Source organism: Mesoplodon bidens (genome assembly GCF_964165515.1).
Source record: "Mesoplodon bidens genome assembly, chromosome: 9".
Lineage (NCBI taxonomy): Eukaryota > Metazoa > Chordata > Mammalia > Artiodactyla > Ziphiidae > Mesoplodon > Mesoplodon bidens.
Window position 1 is genome coordinate 96,297,585 of NC_138166.1, and position 23,221 is coordinate 96,320,805.

A 23,221-nucleotide genomic window follows, 5' to 3' on the forward strand; every position below is an offset into this window, starting at 1 on the left:
GTGCTTTGTGACCACCTAGAGGGGTGGGATAGGGAGGGTGGGAGGGAGATGCAAGAGGGAGGGGATATGGGGATATATGTATACATATAGCTGATTCATTTTGTTGTACAGCAGAAACTAACACTACATTGTAAAGCAATTACATTCCAAAAAGGATGTTAAAAAAAAAAAAGACCTTACATATTGGACTCTCAGCTTGGTTAACTGATTGATTGCTTTGGCCAAAGCAACAATAACAAGCACGAAGCACGCGATAGGTTAAGTGCTTCCACAGTGGGGTTTACTCTCTTGATATGCACTCTCTTGGAGCCCTTGGCAAAGAGGTCCAGGTACCACACTGGAGAGATCATGTGGAAACAGATACCCAGCTAAGCCTGTTCCAGAAAAGGTACCATACATATAAGAAGCCATCTTGAACATTCCAGCCCCAACAGGGAGCAACTGGAACAGAAGAACAAGCCCCTAATCCAGCCCAACTGCAGAATCGTGAGGAAAAAATAAATCAGTATTGTCTTAAGCCTCTAAATTGATGGTTAATCTACCAGCAGTAGAAAAAAAAGTGAGCTCTCCATAAAAGATTGCAATGTGTGTAAGATACTCTGCTTAAGACAAGGAAGACATAAAACATGGCAGACTAATCTTATACAGAACACTCTTACTATAAACACCTCAAACCGCTGGATAAAACAGAATAAGTACGTAAAACTGTTCTCTAATAATATAGCTGGACTTACAAGAGAGGGAAATCCCCAGATTCGGGGAGAGAGGTAGGGGGATAACAAGAGGAAGTTGAAGTCTCATGAGAGATTTCGTCAGGCTAGACTCATGAGCAGATGTAGCTAAGACCAGGGGCAAGACAGGAAATGGAAGAAGTCACGGAGAGGCGGGGTGTGATTAGGTGCCTGTTCTTTAGGGTTCTGACACAAATACAAGGACAGGAAAAGAAATCACGGTACCTGCAAGTCAGGGATTTGGAGCTGAGCATCCTGTCAAGTCAACTTAAATGGTCTACCTCATTCTCCAAATATAAGTAGTAGAACACGTAGCATAGGAGATACAGAAATGAATAAGAACTCCTGTTTTTGCCCTCCAAGAACTCAGACAAGTATTCCAACCAATGACAGCACCGCTCCGTAAATGACACTGCCACCTGATCCTTGACCTACTTCTTTGACCTCAATTCCCCTGCCTCTCCTGAACTTCAGAACTAGACAATCTTTCCTCTTAGATATAAATAGCAAACTCAGAAATATCCAAAGAAACCCCCCAAAATACTATTAATATGAAGATCAAAACTAAAATTACATCCTGACCCACTCCAACTGCATTCTAGGTACTTATGACATGTATCATTGCCTTGTTAAGTCAACACATTGTAGAGTCACCAAATAATTTTTTAATGTAAGTGCGTGGACATCCATTTCAATTGAGAGATAAAGAAAAAATTACTTTCAGTGTAACCATGTCTCATACAATGTTGACTAAATCTTTCTTATTTGCTAAAACTGGTAACACTAACCATTTATATAATACAGGATCTCAGCTCCTAGGGGAAAAACAACTCAAGGATTTCTCCACCTCTTTGATCTCAGTTTACCTAATCATTCATTGATCAGTTATCTATGGATCTACTATCGGCAAAGCACTGGTGGCATGCTACTGGCATTTTATATGCTTGCCACATAAACCAGACCCCCTAATGATCCTAAAACAGTGCCTAGCCAATGATTAGGGACACAATGAACAACACTATTACATTAGGCAGGTTCAATTAAGCAAAATATCCTGACAAGCAGCTCAGGCAGGGGAATTTTTTAAATCTGCAAGTAGATTCTAGTTTGAGACAAAAGACAGCATCAGAGAAACCTGTCAAGAAGTCACAAGGCCTCAGTCACCAAAACTCAGTAGGACTCACACTTGAGATGCTTTGGAATGGGTAGAAAGCAAAACACAAGGCAAAGTTCCAGATCCAAAGGAATGAGACTCCTGGGAATATTAGAAAAAGGCCTTTGAGAAAAAACAGGAAGTGAGCCACTGCATCTGAGATAAAAAAAAATGACAAGTATATTCTGGAAATTCTTACCAGGACTAGAGCTCTTGGATCCTGACTACAAGATCACAATGACAGCAAACCCTGAGGACTGGGCTGGAGCCCCAGGAAGCCACCTCTGTGGTCAGCTTTGTCAACTCTCTCCCCAGTATCCAACCCACCCAACCTGCTTTCTTCTCTGGGAATAGAACTTCAGTTTATGTAGGTGGCAGCATGTCTTGACCCCAGTCCTAAGCGATAAGCTGTGGCTAGTCAAACCCATCCTGATAACAGGACTCCATGTGACTGGTCTCTAGAAATGGCCATGTGACCAAGTTGGGGCCAATATGACATAAAAAAAAAGTCAATTATGTCAATCTTCTGGAAAACCTTTTTCTTTTCTCATATAAAAGGATCAATGAGGCTGGCTGCTCCTTTTTTAAATCCCTGCATCCTTCTCTCTTCTTTCTGCTTGGAATGAAACCACAAGCATGAAGCCAACAGCCCACACAGAAGCACAAAGAACAGAATTCTGTCCCTATCAACAGAATTCAGCAGCTGAGCCCAGCCCTCAGCCACCTACATCTGGACCACTGAGCACTTAAGAAGAATAACCCCCTAATTGCTTAACCTACTGTGAGATGAGTTTTTCTATTACTTATCATCAAACACATTCCTAACTGATACAGTGCTTCCCAAAGAAAGGCGGCAGTGGTCTCACTGACCAGAATGAGAGCAAGTCTACAGTGGTCCCAGAAGAAGAGGTAAGAGTTTGGGAAGGCTTTCATAGGAGAGAAATAAAACTACATCAGGCATCCCACACGTACACATACAAAATCAGTACTGCACAGTGCTTACGTATAGGCTCTGCAGCCAGATGGCCTAAGTCTAAACCATGACTCTGCCACTTACGAGATATGAGACCTTTGGCAAGATAGTCAACCTCTCCGTACCTGAGCGTTCTCATCTCTAAAATGGGAGTAACAATATATTCATCTTAAGAGTGGGTGGGGAGAATAAACAAGGAGATATATACATATATATAAAACTCTAGGAATGGCTCCTTGCATACAGTAAGCTCTCAGCAAATATTCAAAATCATCATCATCATCTTTATGCTGATAATGCAAACACAAACTGCTATCATGCAGACACAAAGAGATAAAAAGGAGTAAGTATAGTTGACGTGGCTCACACACGGCTCAAATGGTGTGGTACAAGCAAGCAGAAAATTCCTCACAGAACTCAACCATCTTTAAAGTGTCCTTGTCTCACCTGAGTAGTTCTTCTGTGTCTGTCAATAGCTGCCATCAGCAACTCCAGCTCTCATCAGAGGCCATAAAAATGATTAGATTTCTTAACAAGAAGACTGACTAAACATAAGCCGTTTACACTTCAAAAAACAGTTGAAGGGCAAAAGTGTAATGTCAGACTTTATCTCAAGTATTGTTCTTACCTGGCAAGTGGAAACAATAACTCTTCTCCTAACAGTCATAGAAAGGGTGAACTTATGATGGATTTCAAGTATACCATACTACAGGGTGCATAATCCTTTCAGTTTTCTAACATCACAGACCAATTCACACTTGAGCTGAACCATTAGTTTCTATGAATGGCATTAGCATGAAGCAGCACATGTGAAGGGGTCCCTTAACGTTAGATCTTTTTCTTTTTTTCGGGGGGGGTTGCATTGGGTCTCTGCTGCTACGCGCGGGCTTTCTCTAGTTGCGGCGAGCAGGTGCTACTCTTCGTTGCAGTGCGCGGGCTTCTCAGTGCAGTGGCTTCTCGTTGTGGAGCATGGGCTGTAGGCACACCGGTTTCGGTAGTTGCAGCGTGTGGGCTCAGCAGTTGTGGCTCGCGGGCTCTAGAGCGCAGACAGGCTCAGTAGTTGTGGTGCACAGGCTTAGTTGCTCTGCGGCATGTGGGATCTTCCCAGATCAGGGCTTGAACCCATGTCCCCTGCATTGGCAGGCGGATTCTTAACCACTTGCCACCAGGGAAGTCCCAAGTTTGTTTGTTTTTAATTAACAAGAATTACTGCAGGCACATGGCAACATATCCACTGAAACAGGCAACACTAATGCAGGTAGGTGAGTTGATAATAGACAATAGAGAACTTTGAAAAACCAACTGTTCCTATGATAATAGTAATTTGAATCAAACAAGAGACAGCAGAAATTAAAGAGGTAAACTATTGTATAGTTTTGAACAAAAACTGTATAAAGTTTCCACCAGGCTTCAAAACTTATCTGGTTTTGAAAACTATAAAAGCCATTGGCACTAGACACCTATAAATTCCCATCATCATCTCATTTTTCCCCAGGCTTGCTCTATTCCTGATATTCCTATGTCAATGTTCCTAGCCTTTCAAGTCTATCACAAACATATCAGCTTCTTTCACCCACCATTCCTTGCATACCTCACCAATGCCAAATGCATCCTATCCTACTTGCAAATTTCAGAATTAAAATTTAAGTTTTATAAAATTTATAAATTAAGAAATTTTGAACGTGGGGGCAAAACATTTTCAGAATTGACTGCAACACTGCTTCAGAAAAAAAGTCACTTCTATAGTTAAAAGGTAATATTTAGCACATGGAGATCAAGCATAAAGAAATTAAAATGCATAAAATTATTCAATTGTTGCCTAAATGTAAAGTTTTTGACCATTATATCCATTTCATCTTATACAAATACAAATCTGGATGGCCCTGGAGGTTCAGTCGCCTTCCCTCCCTTCCCCCATTTCTGGATCTTTTCAAAGAGCGAGCTCAGCAGGGCAGAGTTAATCAAAGAACAGGCTCAGACGAGCTGCCAAGGAACCAGGGCTCCCACTTCCACCAACCAGAAGTTCCTACTGTGAGAGAGTCACCTAGAGGTTCCAGCAAAGATGTGGGACATTATGGGGTGAAGTTCCTCTCCTGGAGCTACGTCCAAGACACGTCCCAGGCCAGAGGTGCCAGCCTAAGCACCTCTCTGCAGGATGAGAGCCTGGGGAATCACATGTGCTCTATTTCTCTGCTTGTACATTTGTCCCCAATAAACACTAGGTAACCACTACACTGTGTGTTGTGTAGTCTGGGGCATGTGTGTCCCGCCCACTTTGTCCCTTTTCCTGCCAGGCTCTATGCTGTTTTCCAGATGCATTTTTACTTTTAAAGCTCACAGCCTGTGATACATCATTTACACATCAGGAAACTGAGTTCAAAGAAATTTAAAATTATCTACTTATTCACCTTTTAAATTAATGACGAGATAAGAACATAACTGGTGCTAAAGTGTAATCTTCCAAAGTTTAAAAATATGACTTTCCAGGCTTCCCTGGTGGCGCAGTGGTTGAGAGTCCGCCTGCCGATGCAGGGGACACGGGTTCGTGCCCCGGCCCAGGAAGATCCCACATGCCACGGAGCGGCTGGGCCCGTGAGCCATGGCTGCTGAGCCTGCGCGTCCGGAGCCTGTGCTCCGCGACAGGAGAGGCCACAACAGTGAGAGGCCCGTGTACCACAAAAAAAAAAAAAAAATTACTTTCATGCAAATATAAAATGAACAATGCCAAAGATATTATTCAACTCATTAACTAATGACAGTAACAGTTCAATTTTGAACAGACACAAGATTACTAAAATGAATTCGCTAATAGATGCAAAAATGGTGACTCCATTATAAGAAGGATTCGAGAAATAAGTACCAAAGCACTCAGGGTGCCTCAGTGAACTAACAGAAACAGTGAACAAACATTACTTAGTTCTTTGGACTTTACTTCTTAATAAAAAGGAGCCATTAGGCATTTCCTTTGGCCTAGTGGCACCATGAAAAAATTACTGATACATTAAGAGTGCCATGAACAGAAAGAAAATTTAGAAATCTCTGCTACAGGGCAATAAAATATCAGGGGCTCTCTCTTTTTCAGAGTTTAAATCAACTGTAACTCTACTGGATAAAAACTTTTTGCATTACGATGGATAAGAATCATTTGCACAACTATCAGTCACAACTTCCACCCCGACGGAGTTGCCGAACAGCTCAGACAAAAGAAAATGAGTAAAAAGTATACACCCCAAATATAGTCACCGGAGGGCCCGCAAAGACGAGCCCAGTATTCCACTGAAAAGACACCAGGTAATCTCTTTTGCTCATTTTCAAGTCTTGAACAAGTTTTCCCAACTCAGATTACAGAAGGCAGTAATAGAAGTAAAGCAAAAATCGTACGAGACGGGAGGGGAGCAGGGGCAGCTACAATCCAGGAGTATTTTCATTAAGAAGTGCAGAGTATGCACTGCCAGCAAGGACGTACTACAAGGGTCAGTCTGATATGTGGCTATTGGACACATAATGGTACAACCTTTCTGGAAAGCCATTTGGTAACATGTACTAGAAATTGTAGGCACTCAGATCTTTGATTCTGTAATTCCACTCTCAGAAATTTTCCTTCAACACATAATGTGGACTACGATATAATCTATCTCACAGCATTAATTACAAAAGTAAAAACTGTGGAACAACTTAAGTAGATTTCCCAGCTTAAATAGTCTTTCCAGAAACCCTGTCTCAAATCCTTTCTATGCAATCCACTTAATACACAGGATTTCCTCTATGATGTCTCTTATCGCACTGCACTCTAACTTCCGATTTTCTCATCTATTTGCCCTATTAGGCTATAATCTCCATAAAGGCCTGGATCACATATTTCAGTTGCATGGATTTAGCGTGGTGCCGCATGTATAATAGGCACTCAAAGGTTGGCTCAATGAAACTATTATACAGCCTGAAATACGTATATGTTTCCTCTGTGGAGATGAAAAAATAATAACAAGTATTAGCAACATCAAAACAAAATTATGTCAGAGAAAAGCCTCAAGTTATATCCCAACTACATTGACAGACCATCAGAATAATTTGCATATATTTTGAAAAGCACAAACTGCCAACAAAGGGGACATGCACCACAGTTACTGCTGATGCAGAGAAAGAGATCGCAGCATCACACCAAGGTGAGCCAATCTCTGCCACTGTGTATATGTCCTGAATGCATGATCACACAAGGCATTTCCACAGACAACAATAAAGCTCTGAAGAAAACCACCATATGCTATTAGCTTAAAGGAAGTTTGAATAATGATAAATATTATCCTTAAATGTGATGGAGATTGTTTTGTTTTAATTATGTTAAAAAGGAATCTGATATGTTTCTCAGGTCAGTGCTTCTCAAACTTTAAGGAGCATAAGACTCATGTAGGGGTCTTGTTAAAATGCAGATTCTTATTGTGTCAGTCTAAAGTGGGGCCTGAGATTCGGCATTTCTTACAAGTCCCAGGTAATACCAATAGTGCTAGGATAGGGACTTCAATCTAAGCAGCAAGGTCTCATACAAGGAAATTCATAAATGTAAAGAAGGGTATGAAAAGCTCCATTCTCCTGGGGTTTTGTTTGGAATCCTAAAGCAATATTCTCTCCTCTGATGATTTATCAAAACCTTTCTGATCAGGATTCTCAATATCCTGCAAATGCTACAGTTTAGAATAATGGAAAACGCAGAAATGGAAGAGAGGTCATCCCTCCAGATCCCAGGGAAATTAAAAAGATATTACAAGAATAAAATGAACAACTCTATGCCCACAAATTTTCTGATAATCTAGATGAAATGGACGTATTCCTTGAAAGTCTGCCAACACTCACACAAGAAGAAATAAATGATCTGAAAAGGTCTACATCTATTAAAGAAATTGAATCAATAATAACCTTGCAAAACAGAAAACATGAGACCCAGATGGGTTCACTGGTGAATTCTATGAAATATTTAAGGAGAAAATCATGCAAATTCTATACAATCTCTTTCATAGGATAGAAGCAGAAGGAATACTTCCTAACTCATTCTATGAGGCCCCCATTACCCTAATGCTAAAACCAGACAAAGATATTACAATAAAACTACAGATCTCTCGTGATCATACACACAAAAATCCTCAAGAATATATTAGCAAATTGAATCCAAAAAATGTATGGAGAGAATTATACACCACAACCAAGTGGGATTTATTTCAGGTATGCAAGACTGATTCGAAAATCAATTAATGTAATCCATCACATCAGCAGACTAAAAATGAAAAAGAACATGATCATTTCACTACATACAGAAAAAACATTTGGAAAATCCAACGCCCATTCATGATAAAACCTCTCAGTAAACTAGGGATAGAGGGGAATGTTCCCAACTTAATAAAGGCTATCTCCAAAATACCTACAGCAAACATCATACTTTTTTTTTCCCCATTTCTTTTATTTATTTATTTATTTTATTTTACTTTTTGGCTGTGTTGGGTCTTCGTTTCTGTGCGAGGGCTTTCTCTAGTTGTGGCAAGCGGGGGCCACTCTTCATCGCGGTGCGCGGGCCTCTCACTATCGCGGCCTCTCTTGTTGCGAAGCACAGGCTCCAGACGCGCAGGCTCAGTAGTTGTGGCTCACGGGCCTAGTTGCTCCAGGCATGTGGGATCTTCCCAGACGAGGGCTTGAACCCATGTCCCCTGCATTAGCAGGCAGATTCTCAACCACTGCGCCACCAGGGAAGCCCCAAACATCATACTTAATGGTGAGAAACTCAAAGCTTTCCCAGTGTGGTATCAGAAATAACAGACAAATATATCAAAGGGAAATAATAAAGAGCCCAGAAATAGACCCTCAAAATACAACTGATCTTTATCAAAGAAATAAAGGCAATACAATGGAGCAAAGACAGTCTCTTCAACAAATGGTTCTGGAACTGGACATACACATACAAAAATATGAATGTAGGGCTTCCCTGGTGGCACAGTGGTTGAGAGACCGCCTGCAGATGCAGGGGACACGGGTTCGTGCCCCGGTCCGGGAAGATCCCACATGCTGCGGAGTGGCTGGGCCCGTGAGCCATGGCCTCTGAGCCTGCGTGTCCGGAGCCTGTGCTCCGCAACGGGAGAGGCCACAACAGTGAGAGGCCCGCGTACCGCAAAAAAAAAAAAAAAAAAAAAAAAAAAGAATGTAGACACAGACCTTACAGCCTTCACAGAAATCAACTGAAAATGGATCAAAGACCCAAATGTAAAATACAAAACTTCAAAATTACTAAGACATAGGAAGTAAACCTAGACTATGCATATGGTGATGCCTTCTTAGGTACAACAACTAAAAGCACAATACATGAAAGAAATAATTAATAAACTGGTCTTCCTTAACATTAAAAACTTCTGCTCTGCAAAGGACAATGTCAAGAGAATGAGAAGACAAGCCACAGCCTGGGAGTAAATATTTTCAAAAGATAGATCTGATAAAAGAATTTTCTTCAAAATATACAAAGAAACATTTAAAACTCAACAATAAGAAAACAAGTCAATTAAAAAATGAGCCAAAGACCTTAACAAAGGCCTCACCAAACAAGTTATACATGTGCCAAATAAGCACATGAAAACAAGCTCCACATCGATCGTCATCAGGGAAACACATGTTAAAACAATACCACAGACACAACTACACACCTATGAGAATGGGCAAAACCTGGAACACTGACAACACCAAATGCTGGTGAGGAAGTGGAGCAAAAGGAACTCTCATACACTGCTGGTGGGAAAGTAAAACGTACAGCCCCTTTGGAAGATAGCTGGGTGGTTTCTTACAGAACTAAACTTTATCTTACCCTATGATTCAGCAATCACATTCCTTGGTTTTTACCCAAAGGTGTTGAAAACGTATGTCCTCACAAAAACTGCACATGCATGTTTATCACAACTTCATTCCTAACTGTCAAAACTCAGAAGCAACCAAGAAGTCTTTCAGTGGGTGAATGGGTAAACTGTGGTACATCCAAATCATGGAATATTATTCAGTGCTAAGGAGAAATGAGCTATCAAGCCATGAGAAGACATGGAGGAACCTTAAATGCATATCAATAGGTAAAAGAAGCCAATATGAAAAAACTACATACTGTACGATTCTAACTATAGGACATTCTGGAAAAGGCAAAATTACAGAAAAAATAAAAAAATCAATGTGGGGGGGGGATAAATAGGCAGAGCACAAAGGATTTTAGGGCAGTGAAAATGCTCTGTTATGATTCTGTAAGGATATATTTCATTATACATTTGTCCAAACCCATCGAATGTACAACACCAAGAGTGAACCCTACAGTAAACTATGGACTCCGGTGATTTTGATCTATCACTGTCGGTTCATCATCTGTAATAAATGTACCACTCTGGTGGAGGATGTTGACAATGGGGGAGGCTGTCTATGCATGTGTAGGGGGTCTATGAGAACTCTATACAGCTTCCTCTCAATTTTGTTGTAAAGCTGAAACTACCCTAAAAAAAATAAAGTCTTTTTTTTTTAAAAATGGAAAACAGGCTCTCAGTAAGTGTTCTTGAGAAGAACATCTCATTTTCCAGGAGTAGATTACTGCTGCCTATACTGGGATAGTGGAACTGAGAAATAAGAAATGTAAGGAAAATTGCTGGTATGTCTTCCACTGCCTAGAATGGTTCCCAGTACACAGCAATCACTCCAATAACTATTGAATACATGACTACAAATATTTAGCCTGGAAAAAGAGAAAAAAGGAAGAAAAAACTGGTTAAGGTCTGTCAGTATTTGAAGGCAATTAAGTAGAAAGTAAGTCAAAGTCTTCTGTATGATTTCAGTCGAAAAATAAGAGAACTAAAGGTCAATTTCAGCTTAAGTACACATTTTTAACAATCAGTTGACCAACAACAGTATGTATTTTCTCAAAAAGTCAGAACTACCCGAACATGTTCAAGCAAAAAAGTCGGAGAGCCATCTCAGAGGGGTGCTACCAAAGACACACTTGCCCCAGGAACACTAAGGATTTCTAAAGTCTTCTCTCCAAACACAGGATTCAGTACTCACAGCACTTTTAGTCACATTAAGAATAAACTGCAAGAGAAGTTTTCCTACTTTGAAACAGAAAAATAAAGTTGCCTCAACGTAAACAGCAGCAACTGGGCCAGAAGCCCAATTTACACAAGGCCTAAGAGTAAATCAAAAGCTTAAATTCTGTAAAGTCATAAAAACAAAAGAAACTATTCCACAGTGATAAATGAACACCTTCAAAGACAATGGTGTGATAAAGATACAGAAATACTCTCAGAATGAAATCCATTTGTTTGAGCATCTGTTTTCCAGCTACAAAGAATAACTCTTTCTGATGGATTTAACCAAGAAAAAAAGAGAATACAATTCATTTGAATGAGAAGTTAATGCACAAACACACCTCATTTTCCTAGAGAACCTCCAAAGACATCTGGTGTTAATGTACCAAAAACCACAGAAGATTTTTTTCCTTTTTGGTGTGACCAAGCCATGACATTCTAGCACTGCGAATATTACAGCTGCCTCCACAGCTCCTCACTTGATATTTTCAGTTATTTTGTCTAAAAGAACAGTATTATTTCTGATAATGCTACAAAGGACCAATTTACAAGACTTTTTTTAAAATTAAGATTATTTTTATTTATTTTTTTTGCAGACAAACATAAGAATTTTTTATTACTTTTTTTTTTTTTTAGTTTCTGCTTTATAACAAAGTGAATCAGTCATACATATACATCTGTTCCCATATCCCTTCCCTCTTGCGTCTCCCTTAAGATTATTTTTAAACTCACTTTAGAAGCTTTTGTTTCGGAAAGCATGTAGCTATTAAAACGCTAATATGGAAAAGATGTGAGGGGGAGATGCTGCAGAGACGTAATACCACCAAAACAAAGGAAATTGATTCTCTAGATCATGTGGAAAAGATGGCTTATAAAGTTAATGAGATATTACTTAAGGCAAAAGAAACAATTTAGCCATTAAGAATGAGGATGAACCAAACATTTTTGTCATCAAATATAATGAAACAAATGAAAAGAACAACAAAAATTAAGGCAAGTATGAAAATCAAGTAAAATACATGGAAAAGTTAAACCACAAACACACAAAGTGTAGTTACGACAGCAAAGTCTTAGTAAGCTAGAAATAAATTGAAGAGAATAAAAAGAAAGGAGTCCAACCATTATGAGTTATACACCAAGGAAAAGCATTATGAGTCAAAGCAACAAATTTCTCCTAAACGTGCAAGAGACTTGAAGACTACCTAGGCTAGATTTCTAATTGGGCAGGAGAGTAAAGAGGATTAACCCTTGGAACTGGAAAATCCACTAGTTTGCCTCTTCGATTTCTTAGCTATCTCTGGAGAGCAAAGACATCACAATCCTTAAGCAGAAGCTTTAGCCTGAGGGCTATGTGCCATCCACAAAGGGATGAACATTTCTTTAAAAACAAACAAACACAAAAACCTGCCAGTTTTCCAAGTTTCAAAGCAGGCATAGCACTTGAAACAAGAAAAAAGCCATGCTGATATTAGGAAAAATAGTCAGAAAACCCAGGTCGTACTCCTAGCTCCAATACTTGTCTCCAAAGGCTTTCTGTGGAAAAGAAACATTTTATTCCCTGTGTATCAAGTTTATCCCAAAAGTATGAGTCTGTGAGCTCACCCTTGCTGATACGAATAAAAACAAAATATTTGACAAATTATCAAACTAAAGTATCTCTAATGAAAATTTAGCATCTGATTTGAGACGTGCTAGAAGTGTAAACTACACATGGAGTTTGAAGATTTAGTACAAAAAATGTCAATAGTGCATTAACAATCGTTTATTTTTCATTACATGTTGAAATTATGTCATTTTAGACATTAAAGATAAAGTTCACCTTTTTAAAGAGGCCACTAGAAAATTTTAAAGTACATATGAAATTTAGATACTCAGGAAGTGTTGAATGAACAGAGAAAATTTTGTACAGAAGTACAAAACAGCAACTAAGAGACTGACATTAACTTTTTAATTCATCCACCAGCTATATTCAACTGGAGTGATATTAAAACTTCCCTTACTTGGTAATCATGAGAATTCTGAAATGTGGACCGAGTCAATTTTTTTAAAAGTTGAAAAGTTTACAGCTGAAAAAGTAAACTGACGCACACTATTTCTTTTGGACTGAATTGTGTCCCGCATAAATTCCTGAAGTCCTAACCTCCTGCACCTCAGAAAGTGACTGTATTTGGAGATAGGGCCTTTAAAGGGGTAATTAAGGTAAAATGAAGTCATATGAGTGGGACTCATCCAATAGGACTGGTACCCTTATAAGAATAGATTAGAACACAGATGACCCACAGACCAAGGGGCAACATGTGAGGACACAGAGAGAAGGCAGCCATCTGCAATCCAAGGAGAGGCCTCAGGAGAAACCAACCCTGCCAACACTTCCAGTCCGAAAACTGTGAGAAGATAAATTTGTTTAATCCACCCAATCTATGGCACTTTGTTATGGCAGCCCCAGTAAACTAATACACTGTTCCAGACAGTGAAAATTTTTCCAATAACTGATGCGGTTTTGCTTTTCACACTTAAATTACAAACTCAGTGCTTCAGTCACACTAGCCACACTTCAAATGCTCAACAGCCACAGATATTAGATAGCCCAGATCTAAAGAAGAGAACAAACCAGAATGTCTAACAAGAATGCTTAATTACTTGGGATATGTGACCAAGAAGCATCTTGCTACTATATATTGAAGAATTTTTCATCTGTAATTTAAAAATAAAGGCAAATGCAAATAACTAAGATCTACCCTTATGTCATTCTTATAAGGATTTGCTAAATAGAGATTAGAGAAGGGAGTTAACAGTTTAGGACTGTTTGGTACCAATGAATGTCGTCACCAGGGGTTCTTCAGAGATCTGTTGCTGCAAAATGCACAGAACTACTGATGCAGGTGGCCAGTACACATTTATATTACAAAGGAGCCAAAACTCTAGATACAGATTACCCAGGGATTCCCAAGTTAGCTTCTAGTAAAGTGGGGAACGCTAATATCCATCTTCAGGTTTTATACTCCTTTTACAAACTTAATCAGGCATTTTCCATGGAAATTAAGTTCCAGAAATACCAGAGATGGCAGGAATACTATACTAGTATATGAATACTAGTATATGAATGAATCTGAGATATTCCCAGATTCATTTCCACTTAACCATGAGTCATCAAAAAACTATGACCATTATAAATAATTTCATGCATCTAGAAATAATAAATTCAACAAGCATGGAAGAAAAATACAGAATCCAGGAAAAAATAGTTTTGGTAGCCCTAAGTGAACAAATTACTAAATAAATAGCTATCTCCTTTGAGAATTAGAAAAATGAATGGATTTCAAAATGTAATAATCAATATAATAAAGTTGATCTAATACAAAATATTTTACATACACATAGACTCTACTTAAACTTGTTTTTAATACTTTATACTAGCTTAAATTTGACCAAGGAGTTCACGTTTGTATATATTCTTACTTTCCATAAAGAAACTAAGGCTCGGGCTTCCCTGGTGGCACAGTGGTTGAGAGTCCGCCTGCCAATGCAGGGGACACGGGTTCGTGCCCCAGTCCTGGAAGATCCCACATGCCGTGGAGCGGCTGGGCCCGTGAGCCACGGCCGCTGAGCCTGCACGTCCAGAGCCTGTGCTCCGTGACGGGAGAGGTCACAACAGTAAGAGGCCCACGTACAGCAAAAAAAAAAAAAAAAAAAAAAGAAACTAAGGCTCTAAGAAATTGAGTGTCATGCCCAAGGTCACATAACTAGTGAAGAGGATGCCTAAAACTCAAACCCGGACCTCTAGTTCCAGAACTTTTCTATAGGTTTTACCCTGTTGAAGCATTAAAACTATGCCCAGCACACAGTGTCATGTAAATGTTAGTTGTTACAAAAATGTGTAATATAATTATGCTGACTTGATCAAGTGTGTGCTCATAATACTTAAAATGGTAATTTGATTCATAATAAACCTCAACAATGGTAATTCAGTTTGGAAGAAATAACTCCCAAGAGCATTATGGTCACAGGAATCCTTTTAAAATTTAAATGTATATAATCTTTTTGCAAAGAACTGGAGCGTGATAGATAAAAGGCTTTCTAGCACAAATGTATGATGAAATTATGTGGGGAAAATAAAATGGAACTTTTCAGTTAGAGTTTATTATATATACTTCTAAGTGAATGATGATTCATACCAAATGGCTGTTATTTTTTTATTCCATCAGATCAACTTAAGAGGGATATAAACACTTTATTTAAGATGTCAATACTTGGGACTTCCCTGGTGGTGCAGTGGTTAAGAATCCACAGGCCAATGCAGGGGACACGGGTTCGAGCCCTGGTCTGGGAAGATCCCACATGCTGCAGAGCAACTAAGCCCGTGGGTCAACTACTGAGCCTGCACTCTTGAGCACCCGAGCCACAGCTACTGAAGCCCATGCGCCTAGAGCCCGTGCTCCGCAACAAGAGGAGCCACCACAATGAGAAGCCTGCGCACTGCAACGAATAGTAACCCCCGCGTGCAGCAACGAAGACCCAACATAGCCAAAAATAAAAATAAATAAATAGATGTCAATAATCAATGTTAAGGGGGATTTAAAAATGTGAGGGACAACTGTGCTGGATTTAAAAAGACTGAACCAAATGCACAGGTAGTCCTAGTTTGGAACAAGCACCTGGAAAAGCTGTTTTGAAAATGAGAAAATTTAAATATGGTTGGGTATTAGACACTGACATCTGACAAGGAAAAGTAGAGTTATGAACAGAATAAAGCAAATCACAGTATGTTCTCATTTTGGTTTAAAAACACCTAACTGTATTTATACACAGCAAATATCTGGAGGGATATAAATATGAATATACACACACTAAATGTTCACAAACATGGAGATAACAGTGGTAATCCCTGAGAGGCTGAAAGATAGCATTTTTATTTCATTTTTGTTTATCCATATCTCCTAACTTTTTATAATGCATACATACTATGTTGTGAAAGTATACAAAAATGTTTAAATATCAGTATTTTTAGTAAGCCAGAAATTAAAACCTCTTTAATTATTTGCTCTATGTCATAGGTTTGTGAAATAAGCACATGTAAAATAATGATCCTGAGGATGGTTTTACTCTTCACTTTTATTTTGCTATGAAGTATTTAAAATACTTTACTTTCAAACATATGGAGTTCTAAATATAAAGCTTCATGATAAAAACTGAAATGATCACAAACACTAAAGCAAAAAAAAATCCAGATTTTTAAGAATATTTTGAAAATGCACCTATATTTACAGAGTTTAAAATAGCAATAGTATGTGCTTACCAGTTAAACATTACTCTTCATCAATTTAAAAAAACCTTTAGATAAAATGTTAAGAAGTCAATGAGCAAAATAACTAAAATGTCTGCATTCTTACTAAATATCAGTGTTAAACGCTTTACAGATACTCTTTAATCTTCATAACTCTCCTTGGAAAGTGTCATTCTATTTTATTGATGAGAAAATCAAGACTTAAAGAACTATGTATCCAGAAAACATAAAGAAACTCCTACTTGGTAATCATTTTGCAATATATACATGTATCAAAGCAAAAGTAATACAACATTATATATCAATTATATCTCAATTAAGAAAAAAAGAACTCCTACAAATTAAATTTTTTAAAAAATCAAAGACAACTCAATAGAAAATGTCAAGAATAACCATCATCAAAAAGTCTATAAATAATAAATGCTGGACAGGGTGTGGAGAAAAGGGAACCCTCCTACACTGTTAATGAGAATGTATACTGGTGCAGCCACAATGGGGAATAGTATGGAGGTTCCTTAAAAAACTAAAAATAGAGCTACCATATGATCCAGCAATCCCACTCCTGGGAACACATCCGGAAAAGATGAAAACTCTAATTCAAAAAGATACATGCACTCCAATGTTCACAGCAGCACTATTTATAATAGCCGAGACGTTAGAAACCTAATGTCCACCGACAGATGGATAAAAAAGACGTGGCATATATAAACAACAGAATATTACTCAGCCATAAAAAAAATGGAATAATGCCATTTGCAACAACATGGATGGACCTAGAGATTATCATACTAAGTGAAGTCAGACAAAGACAAATATCATATGATATCACTTATGCGGAATCTAAAAAAATGATACAAAGGAACTTATTTACAAAACAGAAACAGACTCACAGACATAGAAAACAAATTTATGGTTCCCAAAGGGGAAACAGAGGGAAGGGATAAATCAGGGATTTGGGATTGATAGATACACACTACTATACATAAAATAGATAAACACCAAGGACCTATTGTATAGCACAGGGAACTATATTCAATACCTTGTAATAACCTATAATGGAAAAGAATCTGAAAAAGGATATATAGATATAGCTACAGATATATGTATAACTGAATCACTCTGTATGCCTGAAACATTAAAAATCAACTATACTTAAAAAAAAGAAAAAAGAAAAATGGCAAGAGACAAACATTTCCCAAAGATGTACAAATAACCAATAAACAAGTGACAAGGTCAGCATTCTGCCATAAGGGAAATGCAAATTAAAACCACAGATTCCTCTATGCACTCACCAGAATGGCTAAAATTTTAGAATAACAATTCTAAGGATTGAAAATGAATATTCAAGGTGATAAACGTAGCATGAGCTAAGGCTAAAGTATTGAAGCTCCAATAAATGTTCACGTAAGTAAATAGTGGGGAGTTCAGCTTGGCTTGGACACAGAGAGGTGAGTGATAAAAAAGAAGTATTCTGGAATAGGGCCTTTAAGGTCAGGATAAGGACTTGAACCTGTATATGATTAGCAATGCTGAACCATGACATGGACGACACAATTCAATTGAGTTTTAAGGTATACAAAAGGCTGCTTCGTATAAAATGTTCCAAAGGCAGAAGGACACAAACCTCCCAAAGTTTTCTATCTCCTACCTTTGCAATAAATCTCTCTATAACCACAGTGTGGTTATACCCTCACTGCTCAACCGTTCTTCCAAAACCTCCACCTGTGCTCTCCAACCTTAGTTCTTCCTCCCTCGCCACCAGATGAACTGAATTAGTTCATGGCCAGATGCAGCACTGAGCTCTCACTCAAGGAAGGCCTAGTGCCTGCAGGGCTCTGATGCTTTCCCCCCACCCAGGCCTCTCACAACTTAAATCCAGTGCTTTTCTAGATGCCCACTTGACACCTGTCCAGCCCATCATTTCTCTGCCTACTCCAGCCTGCCCTCATCGCCTTCTCTCCAGTCCCCACGGTTCCTATGTGGGTCCTATCAGACATAATTCAACATCTAACTACAATCTGTCTTGTTTTGTTCTTGATTGCAACAAGACCGTAAGCTCCTGGATAGAAGGGATCACTTTCGTATCCTCCACAGCACCTAGTATCAAAGGACATACACTAGCTACTTGTCAGTTCCTCTAGACAACAGAAAAATGCAAACATATCCTTAGATCCAGTAATTCCATTTCTGGAAATTTATCCTACTGATAAACTCACATAAATATGCAAAAATAATATAATCAAAGATATGCATTATAGATTATAATAAGAAAAACTAGAAATAACCTAAATGTCTATTAAGAAAGCCTAGTTCCTTTGTGTCTATACTGCCCATTAAAAAAAAAAAAAGAAGTTGGGATATCTACATGTATGGACCATCATAAAGTAGTAAGTGAAAAAGGCTGCAGGAAAGGGCATAAAACAGGTCTCACACACACACACACACACACACACACACACACACACACACACACACACACACACACACATTTAGAAAAACACAATTTAGAGATTTAAAATGACAATCTCTGTTATGGAGATTTTTCCCTGCAGTGCTAAAAACAAGACAACGGGCCCAAAATGGAGTCATATACGCCACATCCCCAAACCCAGACTTAATAATGAACCCAATTATGTACAGCTTCAGCTCTCCCCAAAATGGAATCTTAAACCAGCCAATCAGGAATCACCCTATCAGCACTAGTGAAGTAATCTGCCTGACAGACCCTTACCAACCCCTAAAGGAAAGTGACCTTGCTAGAACCAATCTACCTTTTTGCTAGTATAACTTCCTTGTTCCTGCCCCCTTCTGCCTACAAAGTCTTTCATTTTGTACAGCTCCTCCAAGCTCCTTTCTTTCTGCTACATTGGATACTGCCCAATACATGAATTGTTAAATAATCATTGAATAAGATTTGTAATATTTACTCACTTGCATTTTTTTAACATATAGAAATACTTCGTTTGTTAAAAAAATGAACAAAGAGCACATAAAATCTATAATAATCTTTGTAATAAAAGAATATTGATATGTTTTCACCCACTGCTCCAAAAGAGTAATTTACAAAACAATTTATAATATAAATCCATTTTATTTAAAACAAGAATAATAATATACTGGGTTATATGTACAAAAATAAGTATTTATAACATTCCACCTTGGCACGTCCCTGGTGGTCCAGTCATTAAGAATCTGCCTTCCAGTGCAAGGGACGCAGGTCTGATCCCTGGTCGGGTAACTGGGATCCATCCCACATGCCGCGGGGCAACTAAGCCCGCACACTCTACAGCCCCTGTGCCACAACTACTGAGCCCGTGCGCTCTGGAGCCTGCCCGCCACAACTAGAGAGAAGCCCCCCATGCTGCAACGAAAGATCCCGCATGCCGCAACAAAGACCCGATGCAGCCAAATAAATTTTAAAAGTATATTTTTAAAAAATGCCACCTTAATAATGGTTATTTCCAGAAGAGGGATTACAGGAAACTTCCACATTCTAGGTTAGTCGTTTTTCTTTCAATAATAACCATTTACTTTAGTTACAAAAAACAAAGATTAAAAATATATATTTCCCTGAGCTAATGATCATTCCAGAGATGTGCATTTTGGTCCACCTAGCAATTAGTTAATCTGAAGAGAATCAGTTTGTCAGGATGCCTGCTATACTAAATCTGGGTACACATTACAGGTACATCATGCCTAAAAATTAAATTCACAGAAGTTATCAAGACAAAAACTACCTCTCTGCCATAAAGTATTAAGCATCTGTTTGATGAAGGGAATCCCTCTAAATGTAAAGTTAACCTCGAATACTTTCCGAATTACTATAAAAGGCCAGGCATTGCAAGGGCCCCTCATCATACACTTTTCTGTTTTTAATCATCTCTCATTTATCTAGAGTCGACCACTTCTAGGGAGCCCGTGCTTCTGGGCCAGTGTTTGAGAAGAGATGGGAATCTGTATAAACTTTTACCCTTAGGAACAGGAGGAAACTAGGAGAACCACTAAATCCCAAAGATCTCCTCAAAGGAGCTCGGGATTCTGCCTGGTGGATCTGTGCTTCATAGAGGCTATCACGGTTCTTGACAGTTCCCCTACATGCCCTGTCCCAGTGAGGAGCTTACACATGTCTGACTTGACGAGTCTAGGCCTCCTTCCTAAGCCTTTGATAAAACACAGAGGGAGCAGAACTGCCCGTGTTTCCTACTATTTCCTACTTTTCTATTGCTCCAGACCTTTTCTATCTCAGCACTGACCCAGAGATCCAACCATGCTAGCCTTACTGCTGAATCTAATAGCTTAACCGCTCGTGAAGCCAAGTGCTTTACAGGTTTTACAACTCATTTATACTCACAGTAACCCTGCGAAAGATTCCTATTTTATAGATGAAGAAACTGAAATACAACCAGCAAAGCTAAGATTTAAACCCAGAGACCCTGTTGCCTCACTCCAACCTTTACTATGCAGCACTATCTATATGACGTATCTCATTAAACCTAGAAAACACTAGAAATCCTCCTTTCTAACTAAACCTAAAGCACTTAGATTTAGTAACGGATCTTAACGTCAACAGGCCACCTGAATCCAATGTTTCCTCTAGGAAATGCTGTTAGTCCCGCTACTGTTGGGTAACAGAACTATGAAATTCCATTTGCAAAACGTTTATGTTTGCCAGTGCTTTTCTTAACTTAGGAGAAGCCGTTTAGTTACGACTAAATACCCAACCTCTAAACCAAGTCAATATAAACATATCTGGGTTCAGATTCTAGTTCCATTACTACCTGTTTCCTTTACCTGTAAAATAAGATATGAAGTATATACAAACAACTTAGCACAGCAAATGACTGGAGAGGAAGGAGTCAGTGTTCCCTACTGTTATTATGCTTTGATTGTTTTACCGTAAATACTCCCAGGATGTGGGAAAGCTGACAAGTTCAAATCAAATTCAATATCCCGCCCCCTCCCAAAAATACTCGTCAATTCATGGGTTTCATGGATTTACAGAAAACTTTAAGCATTAAAAAGCTATGCATTCTATTTAAATTTATGAACTTATAAACTAGAAGTTCTACACAACAGAAACACAAAAACTGGTAAATAAAAAATGTTTTATCATGCAATTAGCACACAAGTCAGTTACTACACACGATAATGAATACAACTAACAATTAGCTTCAAAGAACTCTTCCATCTATTTCCATGTGTATTACAATGACTTTACACTTAAGAAACAATAAAAATTCTTGAGTATTACATCTTTAAAGCATTTTTTATTGGGTAACCTCAGGCATTTTCCATGGATTACAAACGGGCACCATGGGCAGGCAATAATAAAGGCAATAAAGACTGATCTTTACCCCTTTGGCGTCTAATGTTGTTAAGAGATTAGTTCAGGCTGTTAAGAGCCTAAGAGCTCACATTACAAGTAGGGCTTAGTCTTCTCCAGGTGAAGGGCATAAAATACATCACCTTTTAGCCCTCACAACAACTCTACACCGCAAGGACTAAAAACTATCCTCATGTTTTTCAGATAAGGAAACTGAGGCACAAGAGAGGGTGAGTAATATGCCTAACTGGAGGAAATCTGAGGCAGATTGGAAACCATTCTGGGTCTGGAGTCCAGCCCTCTTAACCTCATCAGGGCTCTGGGGGTAAGCACATCAATGTCACTGTAAAACGTGTTAAGAAATACAGTACCAGTGGGAAGCAGGGGTTCCAACGGGGTAATAGCATGCTCCATAACGGATTACTGGTCTCTGCATTAAAAAACATAAAAACGCCACATTAGAACTTCTAGCTAATTAAACGGCGCGCGAAATCGCCAGTACACTTGGTCTCCGGGGCGGAGCACGGAGCGAGCCGCGCTCCCGGCGTGCGGGCCCGGGCACGGCAGGCAGGGCGCGCGGCGGCGGGGACGCGGGAGACTCGAGCCCCGAGGGGTTCCAGGGCGCGCGGGACAAAGCATGCGGGCGCCACGCGTGCCTCGGCAAGGCCGCCCCGTCCAGCGTCTCCCCGCGCCGCCGTCACCATCCGGGGACCGAGGGAGCCAAGGGAGCCAGAGCGGCGAGGGGCGGCCACCTCCTCCCCGCCCTGGCCTGCAGCCCGCACGCCGGGAACGAAGGCGGCGCGCCAGGATGCTGTCGCACTTACATAATGGCGGGTGGAGCCACCAGCGAGCGGAGCGCAGACTGCGGGAGCGAGGGCGATCGACCGCTCGGCGCTCGGCTGAGGAACCTCGACGACGCGCGATCCCCGCTCGCAGATTTAAGGGAACGGCGCTGGAGGCGGCCCCGCCTCCTTCCGGGAGCCGGAGGCGCGTGCGAGCCGCTTGCCCCGCCTGAGCCGCGTGTCCACGTGGGTGAGGGCGCCCGACTAATTGCTCTCCCGCGCCGCCCTCTCTTCTAAGCTAGTTAGGCCCTGAAGCAATCGCTGGTGTTTCTGCTGAGCGCTCGTCACTGAACTTTGGCACGGAGGCCGCTGTTTGCTCCAAACCAAGCGTTAATTTCCCCGTCACCCTTCGTCAGCTTGGCATCAGAGCCAAGCAAACGTCCCAGGTTATCCAGAGCCCGTTTTCTCGGTCCTCATTCTTTTTGATCTCTCGCTTGCAGCTTGTGTACTTAAGGAGCACGCCTTCGTTAAAGTCTTCACTTGGTTGCAACAATCACAGAAAGTTTTCGTTGGCAGGAACTTTAAGCTGCTTACTTGCAGCTCCGCTCGCTCCAACACTCCCAACTTAAAGAGTTCATTCTGTGGCCACGCAGCCTTTTCCAAGACTGAGCAAACCAGATCTCTAGACTTAGACTCCCTAGGCTTTACCTTTTCCAGGCTAAACTCTTGTTCTTTCGAGGTTCTTATAGGACATGATCTTCAAACTCCACCATCGTGGTTCCCATCCTCTATATTTAATTTTGCTCATAAATTGTGTTTCTGACAGCTGTTGAGAACCGCGCAACTGTCAGCACGTGACAACTCGTGCAAGCCCCTGCGCTATGAGACGTG

General features: G+C 39.9%; 1 protein-coding gene across 3 annotated transcripts in view; it reads right to left on the reverse strand.

Annotated features, from left to right (window-relative positions):
• Positions 1–22,471, reverse strand: part of TPK1 (thiamin pyrophosphokinase 1) — a 348,926-nt gene extending 326,455 nt beyond the window's left edge. For all 3 annotated transcript variants that reach the window (XM_081243933.1, XM_081243935.1, XM_081243934.1), the window contains exons 1-2: positions 22,373–22,471; positions 21,920–21,978 (exon numbers count right to left, since the gene is read on the reverse strand). In XM_081243933.1, the coding sequence (XP_081100059.1) occupies positions 21,920–21,962 (43 nt within the window). In that variant the 5' untranslated portion in view covers positions 21,963–21,978; positions 22,373–22,471. The remainder of the gene's footprint in view (positions 1–21,919; positions 21,979–22,372) is intronic.
• Between the last annotated feature and the right edge of the window lie 750 nt (positions 22,472–23,221).